At 38.7% G+C, this 26860-nt stretch overlaps 1 protein-coding gene across 1 annotated transcript in view; it reads right to left on the reverse strand.

The window, feature by feature from the left end:
- Nucleotides 1–26860, reverse strand: part of gpc5a (glypican 5a) — a 200620-nt gene that overhangs the window by 156649 nt on the left and 17111 nt on the right. Inside the window, exons 3-6 of the mRNA XM_088333721.1 lie at nt 8092–8552; nt 6440–6673; nt 2284–2402; nt 569–694 (exon numbers count right to left, since the gene is read on the reverse strand). Of these exons, the coding sequence (XP_088189847.1) occupies nt 569–694; nt 2284–2402; nt 6440–6673; nt 8092–8552 (940 nt within the window). The remainder of the gene's footprint in view (nt 1–568; nt 695–2283; nt 2403–6439; nt 6674–8091; nt 8553–26860) is intronic.

Raw genomic sequence — 26860 nt, forward strand, 5'->3', positions numbered from 1 at the left:
GGGCGGTCAGACAGACAGATGGATGGAAGCAGGGAAAGAGGATTAGATGAAGAAATGATCGATAAAAATGGATGGATGGATGGATGGACGGATGGAAGGATGGATGAAGAAATTATCAATAAAAAGGATGGATGGATGGATGGAGGCAGGGAAAGAGGGATGCATGAAGAAACTATCAATACAGATGGAGAGATGGAAGGATTTAGGCAGGGGAAGAGAGATGTATGATGAAATGATACATAAGATGGATGGATGGATGGATGAATGTATGGATGGATGGATGGATGAAGAAATGATCAACAAAAATGGATGGGTGGATAAATGGAATGGATGAATGAAGGCAAGGAAACAGGGATGGATGAATTGATAAGAGAAACAATGGAATGATGGATACACTCTTCAAGAGACATATGTGTTGATAGCAAAGTAATATAACACATTACTTTTTGCAAAAATTAAAAATATAGAAATCTCCTTTACATCCTGTCTGCATTCAGAACCTTTTTTAAATCTATTTTTTTTAGCACGCCGTGCCACCGAGCTCCAATCGAGCAAGCGCGTCTCAAACCTTTTGACGAGGTGTGTCCCGTTCCAGCAGGACATTCCGTCACCTGACGCCAGTTCGCTGACACATAACTGATCTGCCAAGCCACCGTAGTAGGTCCGGTACAGGCGCAGACTGTTGAGGAATTCCCTAAAAAAAGAATAGATAAATCATCTAAAATCGTTCAAAAAAAGAGGATCCCCAGTCCCCTCGCTCCCTCCACTTTAGTCGCGGCGGACCATGGTGGGAGAATTCTCACACCTCCCTCTGGGGGCCCCTCACCACAGGGACTACAAGAAGAAGGCGGCGATTGACGTGGATGGATGGTGTTATGAGTGCACTGCAGGAAAAGGTTCTATATATTGTGGAAGCTAAAGCTTTTGTTGGTGATAGGAATGAGTGGGAAAGTGTTGTGAAAGGATAGTGGGATGTTTGGACGCGTTCTAAGGGATGGGCAGGGCACCTGAATGATGCGGCAGGGGTAAACCAGTAAAAGCTGTCGGGCCCTGCTGTTGAACAGAAAAGTGTGTTGTGTTACCCTGATCAGAGTGACACGGCCGCTTTCTTGTGTCCTGTTTCATCTGGAGGGACGAAAGCATGACCAACTTAGGTGCCGAAGTGCTTCACTTGTTTTTGGTTGGCCATGGTACATTTTTTTGCTACTTTTTCCTTTGTGTATGTTTCGCTGTTGGTCACCCCCCTCCAGGGATATGACTAGCTATCTATCCATCCATCTATCCATCCATCTAGTCATCTATCTATCCATCTATCCATCCATCCATCTAGTCGTCTATCTAACCATCTATCCATCAATTTAGTCATCTATCTATCCATCCATTTAGTCATCTACCTATCCATCTATCCATCCATCTATCCATCCATCTATCCATCCATCTAGTCATCTATCCATCTATCCATCAATCCATCAATCCATCTGTCCATCTACTCATCTATCCATCCATTTACTCATCTATCCATCTATCCATCATCCATCTAGTCATTTATCCATCTATCTTTCCGTCCATCCATCTAGTCATCTATCCATCCATCTATCCATCCATCTAGTCATCTATCTATCCATCCATCCAGTCATCTATTCATCTATCTATCCATCCATTTAGTCATCTATCCATCCAGCTAGTCATCTATCCATCTAGTCATCTATCCATCCATCCATCTAGTCATCCATCCATTCATCCATCTAGTCATTCATCCATCCATCCATCTAGTCATCTATCTATCTAGTCATCTATCCATCCATCCATCCATTCAACCAATCCCTCCATCTAGTCATCTATCCATCTATCTATCCATCCATCTAATCATCTATCCATCTATCTATCCATACATTTAGCCATCTGTCCATCCATCCATCCATCTAATCATCTATCCATACATTTAGCCATCTGTCCATCCATCTAGTCATCTATCTATCTATCTATCTATCTATCTATCTATCTATCTATCTATCTATCTATCCATCCATCTATCTATCTATCTATCTATCTATCTATTGAGAGAGATAAACAGACAGACAGACAGACAGCTTTCTTTTTCAAGATTCAAGATTGTCTTTATTGACATTGTCATAAAATGACAATGGCATTTTATTTACAACCCCAGTGTAGAGTTTACAAAGGAAGTTCAAAACAGGATTTAATAGAATCAAATATATACACACAAAAAAGAAAGACAGCATACATGTATGTACGTTTTTTCGATGTTGTTTTTGTACTTACCTTCTTTTAACAGCAAGTGAGTCGCCTGCGACTTTAGTGGGGGTCTTGGGGGGAGTGAAAATTCTGCTGCTGTGTTGCTTGCTTGCCCTTCTTATGGGGGGGCCACAGAGTTTGTGCACCTGTTACACAAAATCAGGTGTACAAAAAATAAAGTACAATCAAATAAGTGGAGAGGGCAATTATGGTATGAGAAGTAAAATTTAAAAATAGAAATAAAGTGGGTAATGGTGCAATGAGTGGGGAAAACGTGAACGTCATGCAGCACTGTCTATGCTACTTGATTCATCCTGAAGGCAACACAACCAAGAAGTAGATGTTTTTTTATATACTTTAATACAACTCAAGTAAATAAAATTAAAGCACTTCATTAAATCAACATAAAATGTACGATATCTAAAATACTCGCACCCAAAAATAAATAAGTAAAATAAATAAACCTGACTGTTTGGAATAAAAAAAAACTGTTTAGAAAAATTAAACAACCCGCAAGTAAACGTGTCCTAGCAGCAGCCCCACGTTGACACCAACACTATGCTACATGTATGGTTTCTTTTTTCGTTTTTATAATAATTATTAGTAAGAGAAAGCAGATCTGCAATGATGACGACCAAGGATGGATGGCAACGTAACATGTAACTAAACAAATGCCCGCTAGATGTCGACATTGAACCACTTTTTCTTGAGGCATTTGTATATGAATTTTGACATGTCTTTCTATAATGACAAGATTATGCATGGAATTTGTATTTAAATTTAAAAAAATAATCCTAATATATATTGTTATTGTATAAATGTTATGGAAACTCATCCCTTATGAGAAAATGTACAAACATTTGACATATTGACATACTGTATATCAAACACATTATATAAACATAATTTTAAAAAATTGATATGCATAACTTATAATATCTAAAGAAATCAAGTCTTGATGTTTGATAATCCTTATTCACTTTACGTGAGACACTGTGTTGTGTACCTAATCAAGTGGCCAATTATAATAAGCACATAAAACATTGCAAATATTGAAGTCTTTATATGTGTGAGTTTTATTATATCTTAGATGACTGCTTCTCACATGAGTGCAATAAAAACGAGGACAAACTACGAACCTTTTATTTGCAACATTATTTCAACAGCATTTATTTTTGCACATTTTTGGTAGCCGCACAAAAGACTGCTTTAAAAGATAAAAAATATTAAGAAATTTTAATAATAACAAGCAATATTTTCTGCATTCTGCCAATTCAGATTATTCTTAGATTTTCTAATTATTTAGCATAACTTCCAAGAAAAAATAAAATTAAGAAAAAAAGAAAAATACCAATGATAGCAAAACCAAATGTAAAAATGTTCTGACCAAAAAAATGGTAAAATTTGAAAAAACACTTTAACCCCCTCAATGTCCCTGTAAAATTCGCCAAAAATCTCAATCTACGATGCACCCAACATAAATTGAATTTTGTTCTTGAACCATTTGGAGAATTTGGACAGTTTTGGTCTCCTTTGAAAGGTAAAACTTTTGTCCCAAACCGACATATTCACTGCAAGTGCTACTAACATTGAGAAATTTCAGTTAGAACACACAGAAATAGAAGGTTTTTATCCTCGCCTGATTCCTTTTTTTTTTTTGCAACAAAATGCCTGAAAATGGGTGTAGCATGGGCATCTTAGCTAGACAGCAGGCGGGACAAACATTTGACGCCATTGTCAAATTTAAACACAATCTTAAAAACTGAACTTTGTATTTTCAAAAGTGGCCATTTAAAGACACCCAGTTTTCAACACTAAAATGTTTGCATGTGCATTTTACTTGGACTAATTTTTACACAATGTGAAAGAGTTTTAAACGTTTTAATTATCAATCCAGAAATCAATATATGATTGTGCACACTTGCGCGTGAATAAGTCCGTAAACATCACTAGTGGAGTTATTCCAGGGTATAAATTGAATACAACTGGGACATCTTCATATCGATTTATTGAGAATTTTATCGGCTTACCAATGTGTCAATCATCATTTGAATCACTCTTGACTAAAGTTATTCGAAGTTAAAGAAGGCGGGTCCATTTTAGCAATACAGGCCCGTAAAGGCAAAGGCCGTTAAACAAGGCCTGCAATTGGCCGAAAAAGATGTCAATAACAAGTTTAGAGGGCCTATAGAAAATAATTTTACTGGTCTGTTAATTCCTGGTTTATAAACAGGAATTATGGGGCTAAACAGATGCTTTTCGGCAATTTTTATCGTGTGTTTGGAGTAAAAATTTTACACGGTTGGAATCGCTAGACTCTCGCGGATGTAAGGAGGCTATGGTTGCGTAGTATCTTTGACTGTGATGGCTGCAAGAGGACGTCTTTGGTGAGCTACCCCAGCTTTACAGTTTTCGGGTATCTTGTTTTAGACTGATCGTGATGTTTCTGTTATAAGTACATTTCAAATGAATTTGAAAAAGTTTGAAAACTTAAAAAAAAAATTAGATTTAGAGAAAAATTTGATTTAAATTATAGTAGTAACTTAGAACAAAAATCTGTGTCTGAAATAACGTCTGCCCGGACCCCTGGGCCGTGGATCTTTTACGTCGGGCGTACAACTTACAAAACATCTCTGCCCGGGTGGCCGACAACTTTTTCAAGGGAAAAAAAAAGATGTATTTTGTTTTATTTTTTTAACAAATAAAACGTTTTATTCCGATTTCGAAATCTTCGTTCGTTTTGGAAATTTTGGAATTTCGGTTTGTTTGGAAATTTCGGAATTTCGATTCGTTTGGCAATTTGCATACTCGGCAGCCAATCAGAAGCCTGCATTGAATAACTTTGTGCTTCCGGACTTTCCCGAGCGTTATAAAGTCGTACATTTGCATATCATTTTCCAAAGAAGATGCACAGAGAACACAAGAAAAATGGATAAGTGGTTAGGAATTGTTCAGATTTGTCAATTTAATAGCGCTCTTACTCGTGGTATTGTGGTAAGACGTTTTCCATTGTGTGACGTCATTACGCACGCATCATTTTTCATTTTGCTAATTGTTGATCGCCATGTTGTATTGAATGGAGCCGTGTTTTTGTTTGCTTGCTGTTGAGGAATAAATATGCTTATAGGCTGAACCACATCGTCCTGCTTATCTTCTCACGCATGAGGAAACTACACACTCAAACATATCCTTACCAGGAATCAAGCCAAAACCTCAGCCCCAGAAGAAAGATTCAAAAGAAGCTAACAAGTTGTATGACGCTACAAAACGTAAATGTACATTAAAAGCATAGCGGAAAGAGGAGTTTACGTGGCTTATAGCAAACGACACAATACAAACATTGCATGAATGAAGATGAGTAAATACAGGTACCTACTGATGGCAGATGGAAAACATGCAATAAATGTTATAAGTAGATTTAAAATAAACTTAATTTTAAAGTGTTGCTCTGTTATATATTCTGATTATTAATCCTTAATACTTTGCAATAATGGGGTTTTTTGCAATTAGTCTTCTTATTGCGTTTCAAGTTGTGAAAAATGGGGCAGGCAACTTTTTGGCTGTGCAGGCAACTTTTCAGAGTTGTCTGCCCGGCTGTCCGGTAACTTTTTGTCATGAGTTTCAGACACTGCAATAATTCATAATTTTTAAAAATCTGCCATATTTGATAATGCTGATATTTTCTATTTATTTTGCTTATTTGGAATATAAAAAAAACTATATAAAATTCAAAACATAGTTTAAAATATAGAAAAATGTGAAATACTGAATTAGTCCAAATTTTAATTTTGAAAAATTAGATTAAAGTTTAGCACAATTGGAAAAATAATACTATCAGCGTACAGCAGGGGTCGCCAACCTTTTTCAAGCTGAGAGCTATATTTTTCTTCCTGATTAGCATGGAGGGCTACCAATTTGACATGCATTTCTAAAATAGCAGGACATTACAAGGTTGTCTTTATTATTATAGGTTAAAATAGGCTCAGTCAATCACTAAACATTCCTGCCTGTCAGAAATCACATCTCCTAGAAAATCACAATGACCCATGATAGATTTTCAGAACCAGTCTGCGAGCAACTCATGTGGTCTTAGGTGTCCATGGGCACCACGTTGGAGACCCCCAGTGTACAGCATATAACAGCATTCACATTTCAGATGTTTTGGTACTGCAATAAATCTGACCTGAGCCGAGATCCGAACTCCGTTTCTCTGAGCCAGTCCGACAGAATCTTGCACGGTCCGGTGAATTCCCAGCAGCACTTGTTCCAAATCCTCCGGCCCGTACGTCCGAGCAGACATATCCTCCAGCGATTGAACAAATTCCCTCCAGTGGACGTCGATCTCTGCCACGCTGGCCAAGCAGCCGCGCATGACGTTGAGGCAGTAGCCCGTGCAGGGCTTAGCCTCTGTCAAGCCCTGCCAGGAAACGATTAGAGATCAGAGAAAATCTATCGATTAGTCGTGAGGGTCGAATTATTTTTCGACGTTTGCCGACTCAATTCCATAGTATCCATCCATTCATCCATTAGCTGCACCGCTTAGCCTCAGTAGGGTCGCAGGGGTGCTGGAGCCCATACCAGCCATCTTCAGGCAGTGGGGAGGGGACACCATGACCTGGTTGCCAGCCAATCACAGGGCACACAGAGACAGACAACTCGCTCGCTCATTCACACCTAGGGACAATTTGGACCGGCCAATTAACCTGACATGCATGTTTTTGGAATGTGGAAGGAAACCGGAGTGCCCGAAGGAAACCCACGCAAGCACGGGGAGAACATGCAAACTCCACACAAGAAGGTTCGATCTCTTGATCTCAGAACTGTGCCACGAACACGCTAACCACTGCCCTGCCGTGCTGCCATGAGACCAGGGTTGGGTAGGGTTACTTTAACTTGCTTACTTTCAATTACTTTTGGATTACTCCAATACCAAATACGCTAATAAAAGACAAAAGAAACTAAATATGAATAAAATGACTACATTTTGAGCAGGCTTGGGGAGTAACGGAATACATGGAACGGCAAAAATGATGTTGCTGTTTGAATTTATTTTCATTTTGTTTCTGTCACATTTTATGTTAGTTTTGCCGGAGATCAAAGAGATCAAAGCCAGGAGAGAAAGCTTACCACGTGTTGTGAGTCATAATTTTATTCATATTTAGTTTCTTTTGTCTTTTATTAGCATATTTGGTATTGGAGTAATCCAAAAGTAATTGAAAGTAATCAAGTTAAAGTAACCCTACTCCAACCCTGCATGAGACGTACCCCAAAAAATATATTTTGACAAATATTTTTCATGTATAAGGCGCACTGGACTATAAGCCGCATTAAATTAAAACTACAGTAACGACTACCAAATCAACCAAAATCACAAAGCATTGTATGCAACTGGAATCAAACATGTGTCACAGCTTTTGTGAGCGGCAAAACCTAACCACTAGACGAATAGTGATACAGTTGGTATTGGTTTTATCTCATTATCACACTATTTTTACTCATGGTGCCAGAAACGAATGAGAAGAGAGAAAAGTTGTCCAGAAAGTTGTATTTTTTATGTAATAAACATAATTTTAAAGTGTTGTTCTGTTATATATTCTGATTATCAATCCTTAAGACTTTGCAACAATTGTTTTTTTTTTCTGTTTGTTTTTTTTGTGATGAGTCGTCTTATTGTGTTTCAAGTTTTGAAAAATGGGACAGGCAACTTTATGGCTGGTGTCCGGTAACTTTTTATCATGAGTTTCAGACACTGCCAACTATTCGACTTATTGTTTCAATAGTTGCTTCCTAGTTGATTCTGAAAATAGTTGTTAGTTGCAGCCCTATTGGTCGTACCTGGCAGTGAGGACAGTAATGCATCTTGAGCAAGGCCTTCCTGCACTCTCGGCTCAGCGACAAGTGATCCGTGGTGTTGATGACCTCGATGCCGAGATGCAGCGCTTGGACCAGAACCTTCCCGGAGAGTCCGGATCGGGTCAGCTGGTCCGCCAGTAAAGCAGGAGCTCCCCCGAACGGCTTCACGTGGCGGTTTGAGGACCTCACGCATTCGCCGTAGCTCGCCGACAGATCCCCGGGGCCCGGATCCAACAGACACTCGTACACGGACGGGAAGAGGTTGTGGAAAAATCTTTGGACGAAATCCTCTACGTGGTGGTCCGAGCCCAAAAGGAAGAGGCTTAGGTCCGTGAAGAGTTCCGAGACGGGATTTTGGGTCTGTTCGGACAGACTGCCGTAGGATTCGTGCAGTGTGGCCTTGGTGAGGTTTTCTGCCTGTCTCCTCACAAGCTCCAATGTGCCTTGAGAAGACAAAAATGGGTCTTCATTAATTTGCAAGAAAAAAGAAAAATAATCAATATTGTTTTTCTTGCACTGTAGAAATATTTCTCTCAATTTAACTCATTCAATGCCAGACTTTTCTCTCAAATAGGAAGTGCCAGTGCCAGCCAATTTTTGCTCTTTGACTCATTTTTGAAGGCCTACAGAAAATTTTGTTCTGTGGCTATTTGGGCATAGGACATATCAAAAGAAAGCTTGAAACTGTATTACGATACCAAACTGTATGTAACATCCTACATGCCGACATTTCTTGTGTAAATATTGTGTAAATTATAACTATAACCTTATCCTCCTTGTTGTATAACCTTATCTTCTCTGTTCCTTTATCTTCTTGGCTTTTTTACCTCACTGTGAATGTGTGAAACTGGAGTGTCATGCCTAATTTCGTTGTCCCAATATGTTAACCCATTGTGTAACAATGACAATAAAGGTATATTCTATTCTATTCTATTCTGATAGAAAAAGTTGTTTAGTAAATAACAATTAGACATTGCTAAATTGCTTGAAAATACTCATTTCCAAGGACATTTTTTCTGAAAAGATGCATTTTCAATTCGATGCTTTTCTTTTTTGTATATTTGATACCTTGAATATTTAAACAATGCTTTACACAAGGGCAGTTTGCTTCAGAAATAACATTTTATTGCAAGAACACTGAACTTATGCATGTAAGAGGCATGAACTTTGCAAAAACATTTCAGCACGCGGTCGTTTACCTGGAGTGATCACATGATGTTTAGTGATATTTAGTAATGAGCAGCGCCATAACCTTTAGAATAGTTTTTTTTAAACAAAATTAAAAAACTACGTATTTTTACATTTTGGCACTCGGGAACAATGCTTCTGAAAACATATTTCTTCTTTATGGCACTGAATAAGGGCAGCGCGGCAGAGCAGTGGTTCACAAGTGGGCGGCACAGTTCTGAGGTCATGAGATTGAACCTTCCTGTGTGGAGTTTGCATGTTCTCCCTGTGCTTGCATGGGCTTCTTGCGGGCACTCCGGTTTCCTCCCATATTCAAAAAACATGCATGTCAGGTTAATTGGCCGGTCCCGATTGTCCCTAGGTGTGAATGAGCGAGTGACTTGTCTGTCTCTGTGTGCCCTGCAACTGGCTGCCAACCATTTTAGGGTGTCCCCTGCCCACTGCCCGAAGATGGCTGAGATAAGCTCCAGCGGCCCCGTGACCCTACTGAGGATAAGCGGTGGAGATATGGACGGATGGGCACTGAATAAGGAAAATACTGATAAGTTTATAATAAACAGTGCATAGTAGTCAAAATAACAAATTGGCATCCTTTTCAATGTCCTTAACAGTCTAATATTAAAAACAGATTACTTATTAAATTCATAGGACATTAAATAATTGTTTTAAAATATTTTTAAAAATCACTGCACTATCATATTATACAAATATAACCCAATTTGATAACATGAATATTAAAGTAAGATATAAAATAAGTTAAAAAAAAATAAAAAGAAAATGTTTGAGTTTTAACATTTACATAAAGAAATTTGTTTGAGGCTGTGTTCTCACGAAAAGAACGACACCCTACATAGATGTATTAGATAAATTGATGAATAAATTGATCAATATAAAGTTTTTTTTTATTTGATCTTGTGTTCCTGCTCAGTGTGAAGTAAAAGTTACAATAAAATAAAAAAATATTTCAACATTATTTAAATAATTTCCCACATTTAGGAAATATTTTTATTAAATTGCATTGATATAGAATCAAAAAGTGTATTTTATTTTTGTAGTAAAAATATTTTTTAAATATATTCGAAAATTACCATAACATATACCATATTCATAACTGTTTGGTAAATAATAAATACGTTTATTTAAAAAAACGTGTATTTTTAAAAAAAAGCAAAAACAGAGCAAAATGTATTTGGGGTTTTGTTGTCACTAAAACACGGCAAATAAATAAACTTAAATAGAGTCATAAATAAATCAAGTTTTGTTTTTTTTGTTTCATTTTGTGTTCAGCTCAGTAAGAAGTCAAAGATTATTGGTCAAACAGCACCATCTGCTGGATATAGTGTGAAGTGTCCCGTTTCCACGGTTGTAGGGCTGCAATGTGAAAAGCAAACTTGACGTCCTCCTTTAAGAAGCAAAATAGTGTCCGTGTTCCCCCCTCCCTAAACAAACCCCCAACCCACTTTTTGTGCAGCGAAGAATTAAGTCTAATCCATCATGTGCTGATCATGAGCTGTGGGGGCAATGGTCTGGGTGAAAGCCTGAAACGATTTCCCTGACATTTCCTTTTTTTTTTGCCTCAATGTGAAGAAACCCTCTATACATTTTATCTTTAACTCACCCTGTTGCAGGAACCTTGAGTCCACATTGAGACAATGAAATATTTTGGAGTGAAGTGGGGAGATCAACCCTTCAGCGACCTTGGGTGTCTTCAAAGGTACTTTGGAGTAGACTATTATAATCATTATCATTATTATTAAGTGAACCGTAACAAGTCAAGTCATGTTTATTTGTGACGCCCTTAATCGCAAGGAGTCTCAAAGGGTTGCACGGACCACAGATTATTGCAAACCATAGACTATTATGACACTATCCCCTGATCTAAAACCTACATGAGGGCAAGGAAAAACCTAAAAACCGAAATATGAGTAAAATTAAGAATTCTTGAGAAGGGACCTCAAAACTTTGAAATGGTACTTACAGGGTTCCTACAGCTTAAGGCAAGTTAAATTCAAGAGTTTTTTAGTTTTTTTTTAATGCCTTTGTCGAGAGAAAATAACACAATTCATAATCAATAATTTGTACATCTCACTAAATGTTTCCACATTTTGAAGACTTTCAAAAATTGGATATAAGACATTTTAATGCCAATCAAGGCCTCATTTTTGGAATAATTACCGTATTTTCACGATTATAAGGCCCACCCCCCAAAAATATTTTTTTTGTCCTATATTTTCCGTACATACGGCGCACCAGACTATAAGGCGCTACAGTGGGAACGCCAACAAAACAGTCAGATGGTTCAGTCAACCTTTAACCCCTTAACATTCCGACGGCTCGCAAAGAAGCAAATACGTGTCTCAGACACGTACGGACACGGTGTCTGTTCGATGTCACCTATCACTCAAATGCATCATTCTACATATCATTAGGAAGGTTCAACTCATGGGATTCAAGAAATGCCAACCATTTCTTAGTTTCTATTTTCTTTTTTGCTGGAAATTGTGTGGACAGCAAAGTAAGCATTTCATTGTGCAGGGAAACGTGGTTCTTTACTGTGCATATGACAATAAACACTTTGAATTTAATTGAATTGAATTGAAAAATAGACTCATTACAGAAACATCAAGATCAGTCTGAAACAAGATACTGGGAAAATACAAATCCGGTGTAGCTCACCAAAGTCGTCTTGCAGCCATCACGTTCAATAATAATACGCACCCATGGTCATCTAACATTCGTGAGTGTAGTAAATACAACCGTGTAAAATATTTACACAATCCATAACACGCAATAATGCCGTCTGTCACGGGTAGAAGATGACAGGAACGCGGAAGTGGCACTTCCGTGTCGAGCGAGAGTAGTCATTTACAGCGAAGAAAACAGGTCGATGGCCAGGGCGGAGGAGCGAAACAGAAACGGGTCCTGAAAAGAGGTCGGCAACAGGTATCAGGCAGGAAACAGGGCAAAAATAGGTCGATGGCCGGGACGGAGGAGTAAAAGCAGAAACGGGTCCATAAAAACGGTCGGCAACGGGTATTAGGCAGGAAAATTGGGCAGGATAGTGTCGGAGAGTGGGCAGCACGGCGGCGCAGTGGTTAGCGCTTGTGCGGCACTGTTCATGTCATGGGAACCTGTCGTGGGTTCAAATCCAGCTCCAGACTACCTGTGCGGAGTTTGTATGTTCTCCCCGTGCTTGCGTGGGTTTCCTCCGGGCACTCCGGTTTCCTCCCACATTCCAAAAACATGCATTTCAGGTGAATTGGCCGGTCCAAATTGTCCCTAGGTGTGAATGAGCGAATGAGTTGTCTGTCCCTGTGTGCCCTGCGATTGGCTGGCAACCAGTACAGGGTGTCCCCTGCCCACTGCCCGATGATTGCTGGGATGGGCTCCAGCACCCCCGCGACCCTACTGAGGATAAGCGGTGTAGCTAATGAGATGAGAGTGTCGGAGAGTACAAAAACTTGCCTAGCTGAGCGCATAGTTTCGCAGACGGTCTGACGGGTTCCTTTCGGAAGACGGGAGTTTGAAAAGGGTCCAACAGCCAATCAGGTCCCGTGGCTGTTGGTGACAACGGGACAATCGCAGGTGCCCCGAATCAGCAATCATGACATAAAATACTATTTTGTATCATGGGTATGCAAAGTTTTTACACACCACATGAGATTCTAAACGTAATGAAGAGAAAGGCATTGTGGGAAGTAGTTCCGTCATTTTCATGATGCTGTGACGCAAACCAATAGCAGACCAGCATTTCATTTGACCTGCATCAGACAGGCATTTTAGAGACTCGTCATATCCACGAACACCACAAAGTGGGAGTTTTATACGTTTTTGGGCACACAAATGAATCTTACTGAAAGGAAAACACCGTAACGAGGGGCAGAAAAAAATCCATCATTTTATTTTACATCATAAAGTGAAAATGTCATAAGGCAGGGGGCCTGTATCCCGGGGTCTAAAACAGGTGGCAACGGAGAGGAGCTTCTCAAAGAGGTTCCAGCACAATCTGCGGGTGATTTAGTGTGTTTTTGCTGACTTTACTCTTGGAGATGATTAGAGGCCACGGGAGCATGAGGCAAAGCCATCCGAGTAATGAAAGATCTCCCTGGGATTCCAGCACGGAGGTAAACATACAAGACGGTGGAACTAATACATAACACCTGTCAAACCTCAGCCATGTATTTGCTGCAGACAAATTTGTCTCCGTGGCTAAACTCGGAACTAAATCTCGTCCTCTAGACAAACATAAAAACCGTGATTAACAATTTCTGCACACCGAGCGAGTCTCAAAGCACACACGTAATATTTCAGAAAGAGATGGAGCCGAGAAGGCCTTGGCTGGCAGCGAGGCCTGCGGGCAAGCCTGGCAACCGAGAATGGGGAAAGAAAAAAATATCCGTTTTTTTTCTTTGATCGAGTGAAAAAAGTCAAGATTACTTTTTGTTCTCTCAAGGCTACAATAGATGGCTAAAGAAATCAAAGAGACATGCTAGCTATGCTACCATTGACTGCTGAAGTTGTCAAAGACGCCGTAGACAACTAAATAAGTTAAAGATACATTCTAGTTAAGTTGACATTAATAGCTAAAGGCATCGAAAATACATTTGAGCTAGCATGCTATAGCTATTCTAGCTAGGCTTCCATCGAAGCCTAACGATGTTAAAGATCTATTCTATTCAAGCTCTCATTGACAGCCGTAAATATCAAAGATCTGTTCCAGCTAAGGTGACATACATGGTTAAGGGTGTAAAAAGCCATGTTAGCTAGGCTGCCATAAACAGCAAAATATGTCAAAACTCTATATTATCTCGGCCGTCATTGGCTTCTAAAGACGTCTGTGCTTCATTTTACCTCAGCGGCTAAAGACGTCAAAGATCCATTATCACTCGACTGACATAAACAGCAAAAGACGTCAAGCATCCATTCTAAGTAGGCTGCCATAGACAGTTAAAGATCCATCCATCCATCCATCCATTATCTGCACCGCTTATCCTCAGTAGGATCGCGGGGGTGCAGGACCCCATCCCAGCTATCTTCGGGTAGTGGGCAGGGGACACCCTGAGCTGGTTGCCAGCCAATCGCAGGGCAACAGTTAAAGATGTTACAGATATATGCTAAGTTCTACAAACGTATCAATTTCAGATACTTTCTTTGGTTTCAGCCATCTGCTGTTGGGTCATGGTTTCCCTGTTTCTCCAGATTTTGTACGTATTGCAGGGCCAGAACTCCCGTGAAAGTCCGCACATTCCCCAGTCAAGTTTGTTTTGTGAAGAAAACCAAACGTAGCTGCAAATTGGCTTACGTTTTTTTACCTTGAGATGAAATCCTTACCGACTGAGAGTATACAGCTGTAGCAAAATAACAATTATAGATCACCAAATAAAAACAGAATACAGAATTGTTCGCAGTTGAATGAATGCTGTCATTCCACAAAAGAACAGAATTGGAGGGCTTTTCATTTTAGTGTAAGAAAAGCTTAGTAAGTGACTAGCTTCGGGTATCCTTGATGTGAACCAGGTCTCTGTGATGGTTAGAATACAATCATCCAGAGTTTCCCACAACTTGTGGCTTCAGGTCCTCCATTTGATAAGTAATGGATTTGACGTTGGCGACATAGGCCGCCTCAGACCTATCCTAAATCCGATAAGAATCCACGGAGAACCTACTGGTGATCACCCTGTTTGCGCTCTTCTGACTTTCCTCAGAGTCTGATTTAATTGATTCATTTCTTTTTAAATTTAAAGAGTCGCTAAAAGCTAGCGGTCTCCATGCTCCACAGTTAGTTTTGGTAGCGACTTGTGCATCCCTCCCGATGTTAGTCTGACAGCATCCACCAGACTATCACAGTTGCGCAACTAGACAATCATGCCTACCCAACAAACAAAGCCCTCCCTAACCTGCCCTCCTGATAACATTTGCTGTGTGCGGGGAAAAAAATGCAAGATATGATGATATCAATGACAATTAAGCCAATTCAATTCAAAATTAGCGAAGCAGTGAACCAGGGGAAAACCGAAGCACAAAGTAGGGAGGAGTCTCCAGTAAATTATAGTACGTTTCACTTTGTTTTTTTAGTTCCGGTTGGAATCCCATAACATAAGAAAAGCAATGACTGGATTGAAAAAAACCAAAAGACTTCCTTCTCTCTCAGTGTTCGCCCCTCCCCTCCGCATGGTCGTCCACGAGTCAATATTTGAGGATCTGTTGCAGCTTTCCAACACTTGAAAGCGTGCGCACAGAGCCCGCCTGTGAACGTGGCCTTTAAAACGCCGTTGTGGGGCTGGGGTGCGTTAATCAAGTGGGACACAAGCGCGTCTTGTTGAAAGTGCGTGTTTGTGTGCCTGCTAGTAGAGAAAACTACTTAAACACAGGTCAGTGTTTGTGCATAGGCAGGTCTGCAGATCTTAACTTCTACCTCCCCAAAAATGCAGCGGCGAAAATGGCAACAGGCAACCTCGCAAAGGAGGAAAACATCTCTTTTTTTAATTCTGAATTTAGAGGATGTATTACTTGAAACCCTCCATCAATCCAAAATGTGCACCGCTTATCCTCAGTAGGGTCACGGGCGTGCTGGAGCGCATCCCTAGGGGACATCCTGAACTGGTTGCCAGCCAGTCGCAGGGCACACAGGGACAGACAATTTGCTCGCTCATTCACACTTAGGGACAATTTGGACCGACCAATTAACCTGAAATGCATGTTTTTAGGAATGTGGGAGGAAACCGGAGTGCCCGGAGGAAACCCACGCAAGCACGGGGAGAATGAAATGAAATGAAATGAAATGATCTGCATTTATATAGCGCTTTTCAAGTCAATGACTTCCCAAAGCGCTTTACAATGTGCTCCACATTTCCCAATAGCGGCCTTGCAGCCATGTAAGGCGCTAACCTGCTTATTGGGGGTATTAGGGGCTCAGTGTCTTACCCAAGGACACTTCGACATGTAACACGGACGATACGGGATTCGAACTGGGATCCCTTGATCCCAAGACGAGCGCTCTATCTCCTGAGCTACTGCCGCCCCAGAACATGCAAACTCCACACAGGAGGTTCAATCTCTTGTGCCACACATGCGCTAACCACTGCACCGCCTGCTGCCCTATTATTTGAAACCATAATATTAAAATAATTATAATTTTTCTTAAAATAAAATAAATAATAATTATTTTATCGATTCCCTTATTTTTGTGTTGTTCAGAATTTTAACACTAGATCCCAATTAGTTTTTTTGTTTTATTTTGGTTCAATTAAAATAAGGAAACATGTACTTTTATGATTATCAATACATCATTATGAATGATAATGTAATTTATTTATTATTAATTTCCTTTATTTTTCAATAACTTAAGTCCTTCGAGACATTTTGTGATTAAGGCCCATACAAATAAATGTGAATCGACTTGACTTATTTTGTTGTTATTTTAAGCAAATTAATGATTTTTTTTTAATCATCCCAATTAGTTGGTTTGTTATTTTAGTTAAGAGGGTTTTGCTTATTTTATTGATTATTTCTTAGTATTTTTCTTTAGAAAATATTTGAAGCTAAGAGGGACTAAATAGGACTTTTTTTGTTTATTTTAAAGAAAAGAAAATATTAAGAATATTAATATTAATGGTCAATATAATTAAAATTAAAATTAAGAAAATATAAAGAAAATAAAAATAGTTGTGACAATTAAAATATTGTAAAACATAAAAATTATACAAGACCATTTCTCTTATTTTGTTGTTGTTTTTTTTAAAATAAAACAAAATATTGTAGAATTAAAAAATAGTTACATATGTTTTCCTTATTTTTAAGATATATTTTGTTTGTTTTTCTTTAGTAAGAGAAAGTACCGTATAATAAGAAAAGATAATTAAGACAATTTTTCGTATTTTTAGGGTATTTTAATTGTATATTATATATTAGTACAAAAAGGAAAAAAACTTGATAAGGACACTTATTTTTATATGTTGTATATTTTAAATAAAACATTATAAAATCAGAACAAATTAAGTAAAAAAAGGTTTCCTTATTTAAAGGATGTTTTTGTATTTTTAAAATAAAAAAATATTGTAAATTTAAAACAAATACAATGCAAAACAAACATGTTTTAGGTTTTATATCTATTTTACTTAAACGATTTTCTTTCTTCCCGCGACCCTACTGAGGATAAGCGGTGCAGCTGATGAGATGAGATTTTCTTTTAGTGTTAAACACAAAATGATTCTATTTTTGTTGATATTTTAGACAAAACGACCTTATTATTTGTGGTCATTTATTTTTAATGACCTATTTATGGGTACTTTTAAACATGATATTTACATTTTTTGCTGTTATTTTGTTACTTTTTAAAACAAATAATGTCACGTCCAGAACAACGGATAGACCCAATCGCGTAACGTTTCTCACAAGTTTATTGAGATAGAGAGAGAAAGGGCAGCGCCTGTGATCCGGTGCCCGCTAGACGCGGGAAGCTCTCGCAATCGGATCGTGATCTGAATACGGAGGTGGATCTTCCGTAGTGGGAGATGGCGGTGTCTGGGACGGAAAAACAGGTCGATAGCCGGGACAGGAGAGCAAAAACGTGGTCGGGATCAAAAATGGGTCGTAGCCGGAGACAAACGGGGAGATCAGGAAAGGACAGGTGGAAAAATGGGAGCAAAAACGGGACAGGCGGGAGTCAGGGTCAAAAAGGCTTGCCTTGTATCAACAGAAGTTCGAAGACGGACTGACCAAAGGAGAGTGACAGGACCGGGCTTACAAAGGGACAGAGAGCCAATCAGCGGGCACAGGTGATCCAAATTGGCAATCATGACAAATAATAATATTTTTGGGGTTAAAACTAGAAACAACTGTTTCAAGCTTTGGGTGCTTGAGGCAACAGAGACATTGTTTGTTATTTAACAAAGTTTTACAGATTTATTTTATAATAAATGATGAAAAAAATACATTTAAAAAAATTGTGAAGATACCTTTCCACTGCAAACGTGTATTTGTTTATTCATTCATTTGAAAAAATATTAAGGCAACACTTCTTAACAAAAGGTTTGAAAAAAATGCAACAACTTTTGCAACAAAAATGTAAATATCTATTTCCCGTCTTCTGCAAACATTTTTTAAGGAACTCGATCCGCTCCAGTACACAAACCCGCTGCTGAGGAATGACCCGGCATAACTCAGTAAATCTCGGAAAGGGCATAAAAGATGTCATAAAAATGCAGTTATGGTTTAGGAGCAAGCTGCATCATCTCATTTAGAAAATGGCCTGAGGATGAGCGCCGAGGGTCATAAATCTACATTTCAAACGCCCCTGCGGGGGAGCGGGCGCGTAAAACGCTGACATGCGGGTGTAATTTTAGCGCTCATCACCGAGCGCGAAGTAGGAAAGTGGGGAAGTGGGGGTGTTTCTGCAATAAAGTACACAAAGTTTATGATGGTGAGCGCTTGGTGGCACTTTGACGTTGTGGAAGCTCGGGAGGAAATTAGTGGACGGGAAGAAATCAATATTATGAGATCGGGGGTGTGGCCATGAATAATAAATTACATATGGAGAGACACCTCGCTACTTTGCGCTTCGGTTATCGCTGGTTCACTGCTTTTTGCATTGTGTTCTTAGCAGACAGCACACAGCAAATGCTATCCCAGGGCAGTTTATGGAGGGCTTTGTGTGTCGGGTGGGCATGACTCGTAGTGGGCGCGACTGTGATAGGCTGGTGTATGCTTTCAGTCAAACACTGCGATGGGCGCAAGAGGATACCAAAACCAACTGCAGAGCACGGCGACCGCTAGTATAATAGAGGATTGTTACATCGAAAGGAAATTCACCAATTAAATCGGACTCTGAGGATTGTGAAAAGAGCGCAAAGAAACGGTGATCACCAGCGGGTGCTCCGTGGAATGTTATCGGGTCCGGGAAGGGTCTGAGGCGGCGTTGGGAGAGAAAGCAATAGCCGCGCCACAGGTTTGGTCTATTGCTCTGTCTACGTCACAAGCCACCCCTGCTGAGCCTGTATCTCACAAACATCAGATCCATTATCCATAAAACAGATGACTTGGCGCTACAACTAGTGGGAAACCGCTACAGTCTGTACAATTGTATTTTAATCATCAAAGAGACCTGGGTCACACCATGGATACCCAATGCTAGCATGCAGTTAGCCACCTGCTCACAAAGTTTTTCCTAAACTAAAACCAGAATACAGAGCATTCATTCAACGGCAATTCTGAGTTTTGTGTTTTCATTTGTAGATCTATGGTTGTCATTTTGTTACAGTCGATACTCTCAGTTGGTAAGGATGTAATCTCGAGGTAAGTTTGACCCTTGCGGGCTTTTATGAAGTTGCAACACTACTTTGCGGATTTTCACGATTCACTGGGAACTCTGGGGCCTCGTTTATAAAAGACTACCTACGCACAAAACAAGGCGTAAGCCATTCGTAGGCAACATTTGGTATTTAAAAAAAAAACACATGACTGGAGAATGTGCTGACTTTTACTAGAACTCTGGCCGTGTTGTATGCGCAGAATCCTGAGAAATTTGAAACATTGACTCTCCCCGGGAGCTAGAAAAAAACATTGAAAGAAATGTTTCAATTATTAGGATTCAATAGTTTTCATTGATTATTAAAATGCCATGGTCGTTACGCATGACAGTTGGTTAAGTAGGTTAAACAATCGGGTTATTCCCCCCAACCGGTTGCGCACACACTCCTATTACTAGAATAGCTTTTTTTTCCACCTCTGTAATATTGCGAGGATTCGCCCGATGCTGTCTAAATCAGATGCTGAGATTAGAATTCATGCGTTTATTACTTCTCTGCTTTATTACTTTAATGTATTGCCTTCTGGTTTCCCGATGTCTATTATCGAAAGTTTGCAGCTAGTTCAAAATATGGCTGCAAGAATTGTGACTAAGACAAGAAAGTTTGACCATATCACTCTTATATGAGCCAACTTGCGCTGGCTCCCAGTCCGCTTAAAATGTGACTAAGGTTATCTTACTAACATACAAATGTTTGCATGGACTTGCCTCCTCTTATCTCTCTGATTTGAATTCCCCCTTACGTTCCTGCACAGACCCTCCGCTCAGAAAATGCCGGTCTACTTGTGACCTCGAGAGTATTCTCCATTCAGGCCCCGGTGCTGTGGAATGCTCTGCCTCCGGAGATGAGATCTACAACCTCAGTGGGAGTTTTTAAATCTAGACTTAAGACCCATCCATCCATCCATTATCTGCACCGCTTATCCTCAGTAGGGTCGCGGGGGTGCTGGAGCCCGTCCCAGCCATCTTCCGGCAGTGGGCAGGGGACACCCTGAACTGGTTGCCAGCCAGTCGCAGGGCACACAGGGACAGACAATTCGCTCACTCATTCACACCCAGGGACAATTTTGACCGGCAAATTAACCTGACATGCATGTTTTTGGAATGTGGGAGGAAACCGTAGTGGCCAGAGGAAACCCACGCAAGCACGGGGAGAACATGCAAACTCCGCACAGGAAGGTTGGTAGCTGGATTTGAACCTATGACCTCAGAACTGTGCCGCACACGTGCTAACCACCGCGCCCCCCCGTAATGTCAGACCACTTCTTCTTTATTTATGCCACAGTCCGGCCCAGTGAGGCAACATTGTTGAGAGCATCTGCCACAGGCTACCACCCTTCTTCATTTGTGGCATTCAAAATAAAAATTATTTTTGACAATCCAGCTCACCCACAAGAAATTCCACTGTGCATTGTGAAAAATTAAACTTTTTTGTTCTTTTCTCCGCTTGAGCCATATTGTACATTTGAATATTTATCAATGGCGTTCCTCTGACCTCTTATAGGCATGAAGGCCCTTTCCTTCGAGTGCGCCAACTTCAGAGTTGATTCCTATTTATAAAAAGAAACAGGCGTGGGATGTGCATGCGTATATTTTTTTTTCCATTTTTATTTGAAGGTTGTTGGGTTTGTTTGTTTTTTATTTTTTCAAAACAATGCATCATCCTGCAAAATATCAATCTTTGAAAATTTTAGAAATGTAATCATCTTACTTTGGCGAGAGGGTGATTTTGCTCATTTTACATAATATTGTTTTTGGATTTCAAAACTGTTTTAAAGAATCAATTCAAAAAATGTGTTCAAATTAAAATTCTTTTCTTGAATCAGTTATTTGTTTAAATTTCTAACTGAAAATAGTGTTCTATTAAAGGATAATGTTCCTTAATAAAAAAAATAAATATTTTAACTTGTTTTATTTTTATTTTTATTACTAAAACAATAAATCTAGTTATAAATGAGAAAAAAACAAATTTTCATGAGTAATCATGGGTCATACTGAAATAGAATATTTTATAAAGTTTTTAAAATAAAAGGATAACATCTAAAATTTGCTAAATCATATGCAAAATTAAAAATACACTAATAATAATTATTATTACTATTATTATTATTCACTTGTTGGCTTTTACTACAAGGAAAATGTAGTATATAAGCAAATTGGAGGTATTTTCTATTTTAATACATTTTAACATGTTTATTGCAACAATAAAAATATTAATAAAATTTCATATTTTATATTTTATTTAATAATTTTAAATAATCAAACTTTTATCAAAAGAATGAATTTTATAAAAATAAAAAATGGTACCATAAATGAGAAAAAGTACAATTATTTAAATTTTAAACAAGTCTTTATAATTGTTTATTATTTCACTTTAAATTATCATTTTAAAAACTTTTGAAATAAGATATATTATATTTAAAATTAGTTAAGTTACCTGTTTTATTATGAAGAATACACTCATTTTAATTACCGTATCTGTTATTACCCAAAACAAAATGCAGTAGACAGAAACGAAAAAATATATATTTTTTTGCAGTCAACACTATTAACAGGATTTTTTGTTACATCATAATATATTTTTAACACGTTAACTTATCATAATAACATAAATAATGGGAGAAAAAATAGCAAAATTATCTGCCAATTATCATATTTCAGTCAACATCATAAAACTAGTGGTCTTTGGGTGTGGGTGACGGCAGATGGAGACAATAACTACAAAATAAAACAAGTGTGGTTTGCTTTACTGTTTTGGCAATATACGACAAAAACAAATCTAAAAAAAGTTACTTTGCTCAAGCCTACGTAGCACTTTTTTGTCAATCTAAAACTATGTCTCCCTTAAACAATCAAAACACACTCTCCAGGAATCTTTTTAATCACCCGGTCTAATTTTGGCCCCATTCACAGAAAAACGCTGCAATTTTCATGCTCGGAATTTCTGTGGTGACACAAAACGTAAACCCATCCGAAAATAAAAACACGAGCACGTCATTAAGCGCCGTGACCGGAAAAGCCGAGTAGCCGAGTTTGTGTCCCAAACGGCGGGATTGTGGAAAGCTATTGACTCCGACTAATCCCATTTCCCGCTAAATCCTCCTCCTCCGACTTCAAACAGGGTGCAAAGACTTTCAGAAAGGATCTGGCGTCCTCCCAAAACCTTCTCCGTCCTCCCCTGGATCGACTGTCCACAAAGAGGACGAAAATTCGTGTGGGAATCTCGAGGAGGCCCTCTGCTCTCGTGCACGGGAATACCGCGGGAACGTAGCCGCAACAAAAGAAGCGCACCATTGAAAAGGTCCCGTACAAAAGAGAAAGCCTGAATATCTGACCTACAAACGTTCAAAACACTCCTTAAAACTTCCAAATATTTTGCTACTCGCCTATTGAAACAGGTGCTTTTGTTTGCGGTTATTTGTGTATAATGTGCATGTTTTATCTAAAAATGAACACAAAGTTGGGCGCACGTTATACACGACGTTTTATAGCATGTTATCTTATTTGTGCAATGATTAATCCGTCGAAAAGAATCGCTGCTCACAATCAAAAAACATTGAATGCAATAGGAATTGAGACCGGTTCTAGACCACGAGCGATAAGATACAAAAATGCATTACGTTATACAGTGCCTAGCAAAATTATTGTTTTTGCATGGACCACTTGGTTGCTCCTTTGATTAGTTTTATCCTTGTTTGGACCAAAAGTACAGAGGGACAGCCAGGTCTTGGTAGGCTTGCAGTGGTTTAATGCTCTCTACATTTTTTTATATAACTGCTTGCACAGTGCTCCGGGAGGCGTGTAAATGTTGCAAAATCTTCTTGTATCTCATTCCTGCTTCGAACCTATTTACGACCTTAATGACACACCGATGCATTCTGTTTGTCATTTTTTAGCCATTTAGGTCAACTTTGGATCATTTGTAAGTCACCATCCATTGCAGCCTGGTCAGCCTGGAAGGGGGATGACTTTATGTGCGGTCCCTTCTCAAGGTTCCTTTATTTTCCTCATGTTGAGGTTTTTGAGTTTTTCCTTGCCCTCCTGTAGGTTTTAGATCAGGGATGGTGTAATGGTAATCTGTGGTTTGCAATAGTCTGTGGTCTGTGCAGCTCTTTGAGACTTCCTGTGATTCAGGGCTATACAAATAAACATGACTTGACTTGACCAGGAAACTTCTGAAATAAGTTGGCTCAGCTGAGATATATATAAAATGTTGAATACATTTTGTTCCACCCCACGATTGTGTCTCACAAGTTGATTCTTAGAAAAGATTGGAAGTTTTTTATGTTAAGTTTGAAGCCTGGAATATCGCAATATTTCAAAAAGATTAGGGGGGACAATACTTTGGCAAGGCACTGCATCTCATTATCACCCTATTTATATTCATTGTACCAAAGATGAATGTTGGATATTGGTGGAAACAGAAATTTGTCCTGAAACATGTAATTAAACACAAAAAAGAACAAGTGAAACATGCGGTCCATAAAGCTTTTCAATCCAACCCCTTTTTTTTACTTGCTATTTTTTTTAACCGGGTTTTTATTTTATCAATGAAGATATTTAACCAATTTAATGAAAAAATACTGAGCTAGCGGTATTGTATTTTAAGGTTTTAAATGCATATTATCCAATTTAGTGCTTAATAACAGGACATAATATGTTACTTTGCTTTAATTCTGCGTGGTTCAAAATGAATTCTATGCCATGGTCTATTTAAAGATTTTTAAAAAGTGAAATATAAAATGTGCATGTGGATGTCTGCATGTTTATTCCATAAATGTATATTGTCCCTCCAATTCTAAACATGCCCATCTACTATTTTTGTCATGATTACTGATGTGAATCCCCTGTGCCCGCTCCTTTGGCGCCAACTGCCTCGGATTCTGATTGGCTCCCTGTCCCTATTCAAACCCACTCCTTTCTGTCACCTGTGGTCAGTCCGTCTGCGAACCTCAGTTTACTCTAGGCAAGCTTTTTCGACCCTGACTCACTCCTGTTTTTGCTCCTGTCTGTTCCCCGGCTTCGACCCGTTTTTTGATCTTGACCACGTCTCCTCTCCTGGCTTTCTACGCATTGCTGTTCCCGACCAAGTTTTTTGCTCTACTGTCCCGGCTACTGACCCGCTTTTTCCATTACCGACACCGCCATCGCTCGCCACGGAAGAGCCACTTCCGCGTTCAGAGTGACCTGCTTCCCGCGACCAGCGATCACCGGAAAGCGATTATTTCCTTTCTTCCCACTAAAACTGAGAGAAACGTAGCACAAGTGGGTCCTGTCCGTTCTGGTCCTGACAATTTTTCTTAATTTATTAATTTTTTGCATGAATGGAATGCTTACAAAAATAGGCAAAACATTGAGACTTGTGTTTTTGAAATAACGGGAAAAATATAAGAAGATTTTGATACACAACCGGTCCATTTATTCAACTATTAAACTCGTTTTTATTTAGTCTTACTTGTAATTTAATTTAATGTCCCTGGTTTTGTTAAAAAAAATTGATAGACTGAGGTTATACGTTTGTTCATTCTTTGCTAGGATGGTTCTGTGTTCTCAAAATGTTTTCGAAATGGTCGAATAAAATATAAAAAACAACCTAAAAATATATAAATACATAAATAATGACTCCTGCTGGGGCTACAGGACACATGGCGATTGTCCAGCAAAAGGAATCAATTTTAAGGATCATTCACAGGCCCAAATCACCAATAATTTCAGAAATTATATTGAATTTTAATTCCAAAGAAAACCATTGAAATTAAATCAAGGGACATTATTGTGAAATGTATTATATTACTAAATTTTAAAATTAGAAAATATTAGGTGATTTTTTATGAAAAAGAAATAGATTTGGCCCATATTTCAAAGGAATGACGCCCTATTTGAAAACTGAAAAGCCTGTTTTTAGTCAAACGTTTTTCTTGGTTGTTTGTTTTTTTGTCTGTACGAAAAGGTCGTTTTTGTTTATTGCATTTTGGCACTATCGGTCCAATAAGGGCGCTATAAAAGGAGGATAGTCACCAACATTTAGTCCAAGTTTTATTACAACTCATCAAAACATTAACCCGATGATAAGCTTCTGGGATCAGCACATACACGTAGCTCCTTAAAAAAGAACCGTTGCGACTGGATTATTTGATTTATTGATGTCACAAAATGAAACTGAAACTGAAACTCCTAACGATTGGTCTCACTTATAATCAGGTCGTCAGATTTATTTGTATAGCCCTTAATCACAAAAAAGTCTCAAAGGCTTGCACTAGAAGCTCTCAGTATTCAATAGATTTGAAAAAAATGTTTGACATCTAATTATTTCTAATATGCATTTTTGTATTTGCTATTGTGTGCAATTTATAGGTCGGTATTCATAACAATTGTCATGTCCTGCACGGTTGTCATGGCGCCCAGCTGGCCCCGCCCCTTGACACCGGCTGAGACGCATTGGACTGATTGCTTTTGGAGTACTTAAGCACTCCTTTTGGAACTGCCCGCGGCTAGATCATTGTTTAACCCTCGTTGTTCATGCCCGTTTGATCTGAGTATTGCCTAGTTTGTAATTTTGATTGCCTTTGAACCTGTTTTGTTTTGTTTTGTTTTTGTTCCGTTTGTGTGTTGGACAACTTTTCTTTCCTAATTAAAGTGACAGATCGTCTACGCATATGACTTCCGACTTCCTGCTTCCCGATCCGTTTCCTGACAACAATATCTAGTATTCATGTCAATTTATAGCTTAATTTACAACTTTATTTTGTGAGTATATCACTTCCTGTTTTTGGAAGAAAACTATCACGACGTTGAAATTTCTTCCAAGAAATGCCAACAAACATTTTATTCAATATGGCCTAGCAACCCCAGGTGATCAATTTATCAATTTATATTTTGGTCACTGTGGTGCAAAAAATGAAAAAGTATTCCATAACTAAAGCAAAAGAATTTGATTTTATTTCAAAAATAGATTATATCAGGTCGAAAATGTTTGGCGATATATGGATGAAGAACTTTCCACCAAATAACGTCAACTTTTGGACAGAAACAGAGCATATTTTTAACATATTTTCCAGGTTTTCTGGGTGTGATGCTACCATAATAGTAGCATAAAAACATGCTAATAGTGGACAAACAAGCATAAAAGTAGCATAAAAGCATGCTAACAGTTGGCAAGTTAGCATGATAGTAGCATAAAAGCTTGCTGGATGTGGACAAGCTACCAGAAAAGTATCATACAGGTATGCTAACAATGGGCAAGCTAGTGTAAGGGTA

The sequence above is a fragment of the Urocampus carinirostris genome, chromosome 4, assembly GCF_059441175.1.
Source record: "Urocampus carinirostris isolate Australia breed hairy pipefish chromosome 4, RoL_Ucar_1.0, whole genome shotgun sequence".
NCBI lineage: Eukaryota > Metazoa > Chordata > Actinopteri > Syngnathiformes > Syngnathidae > Urocampus > Urocampus carinirostris.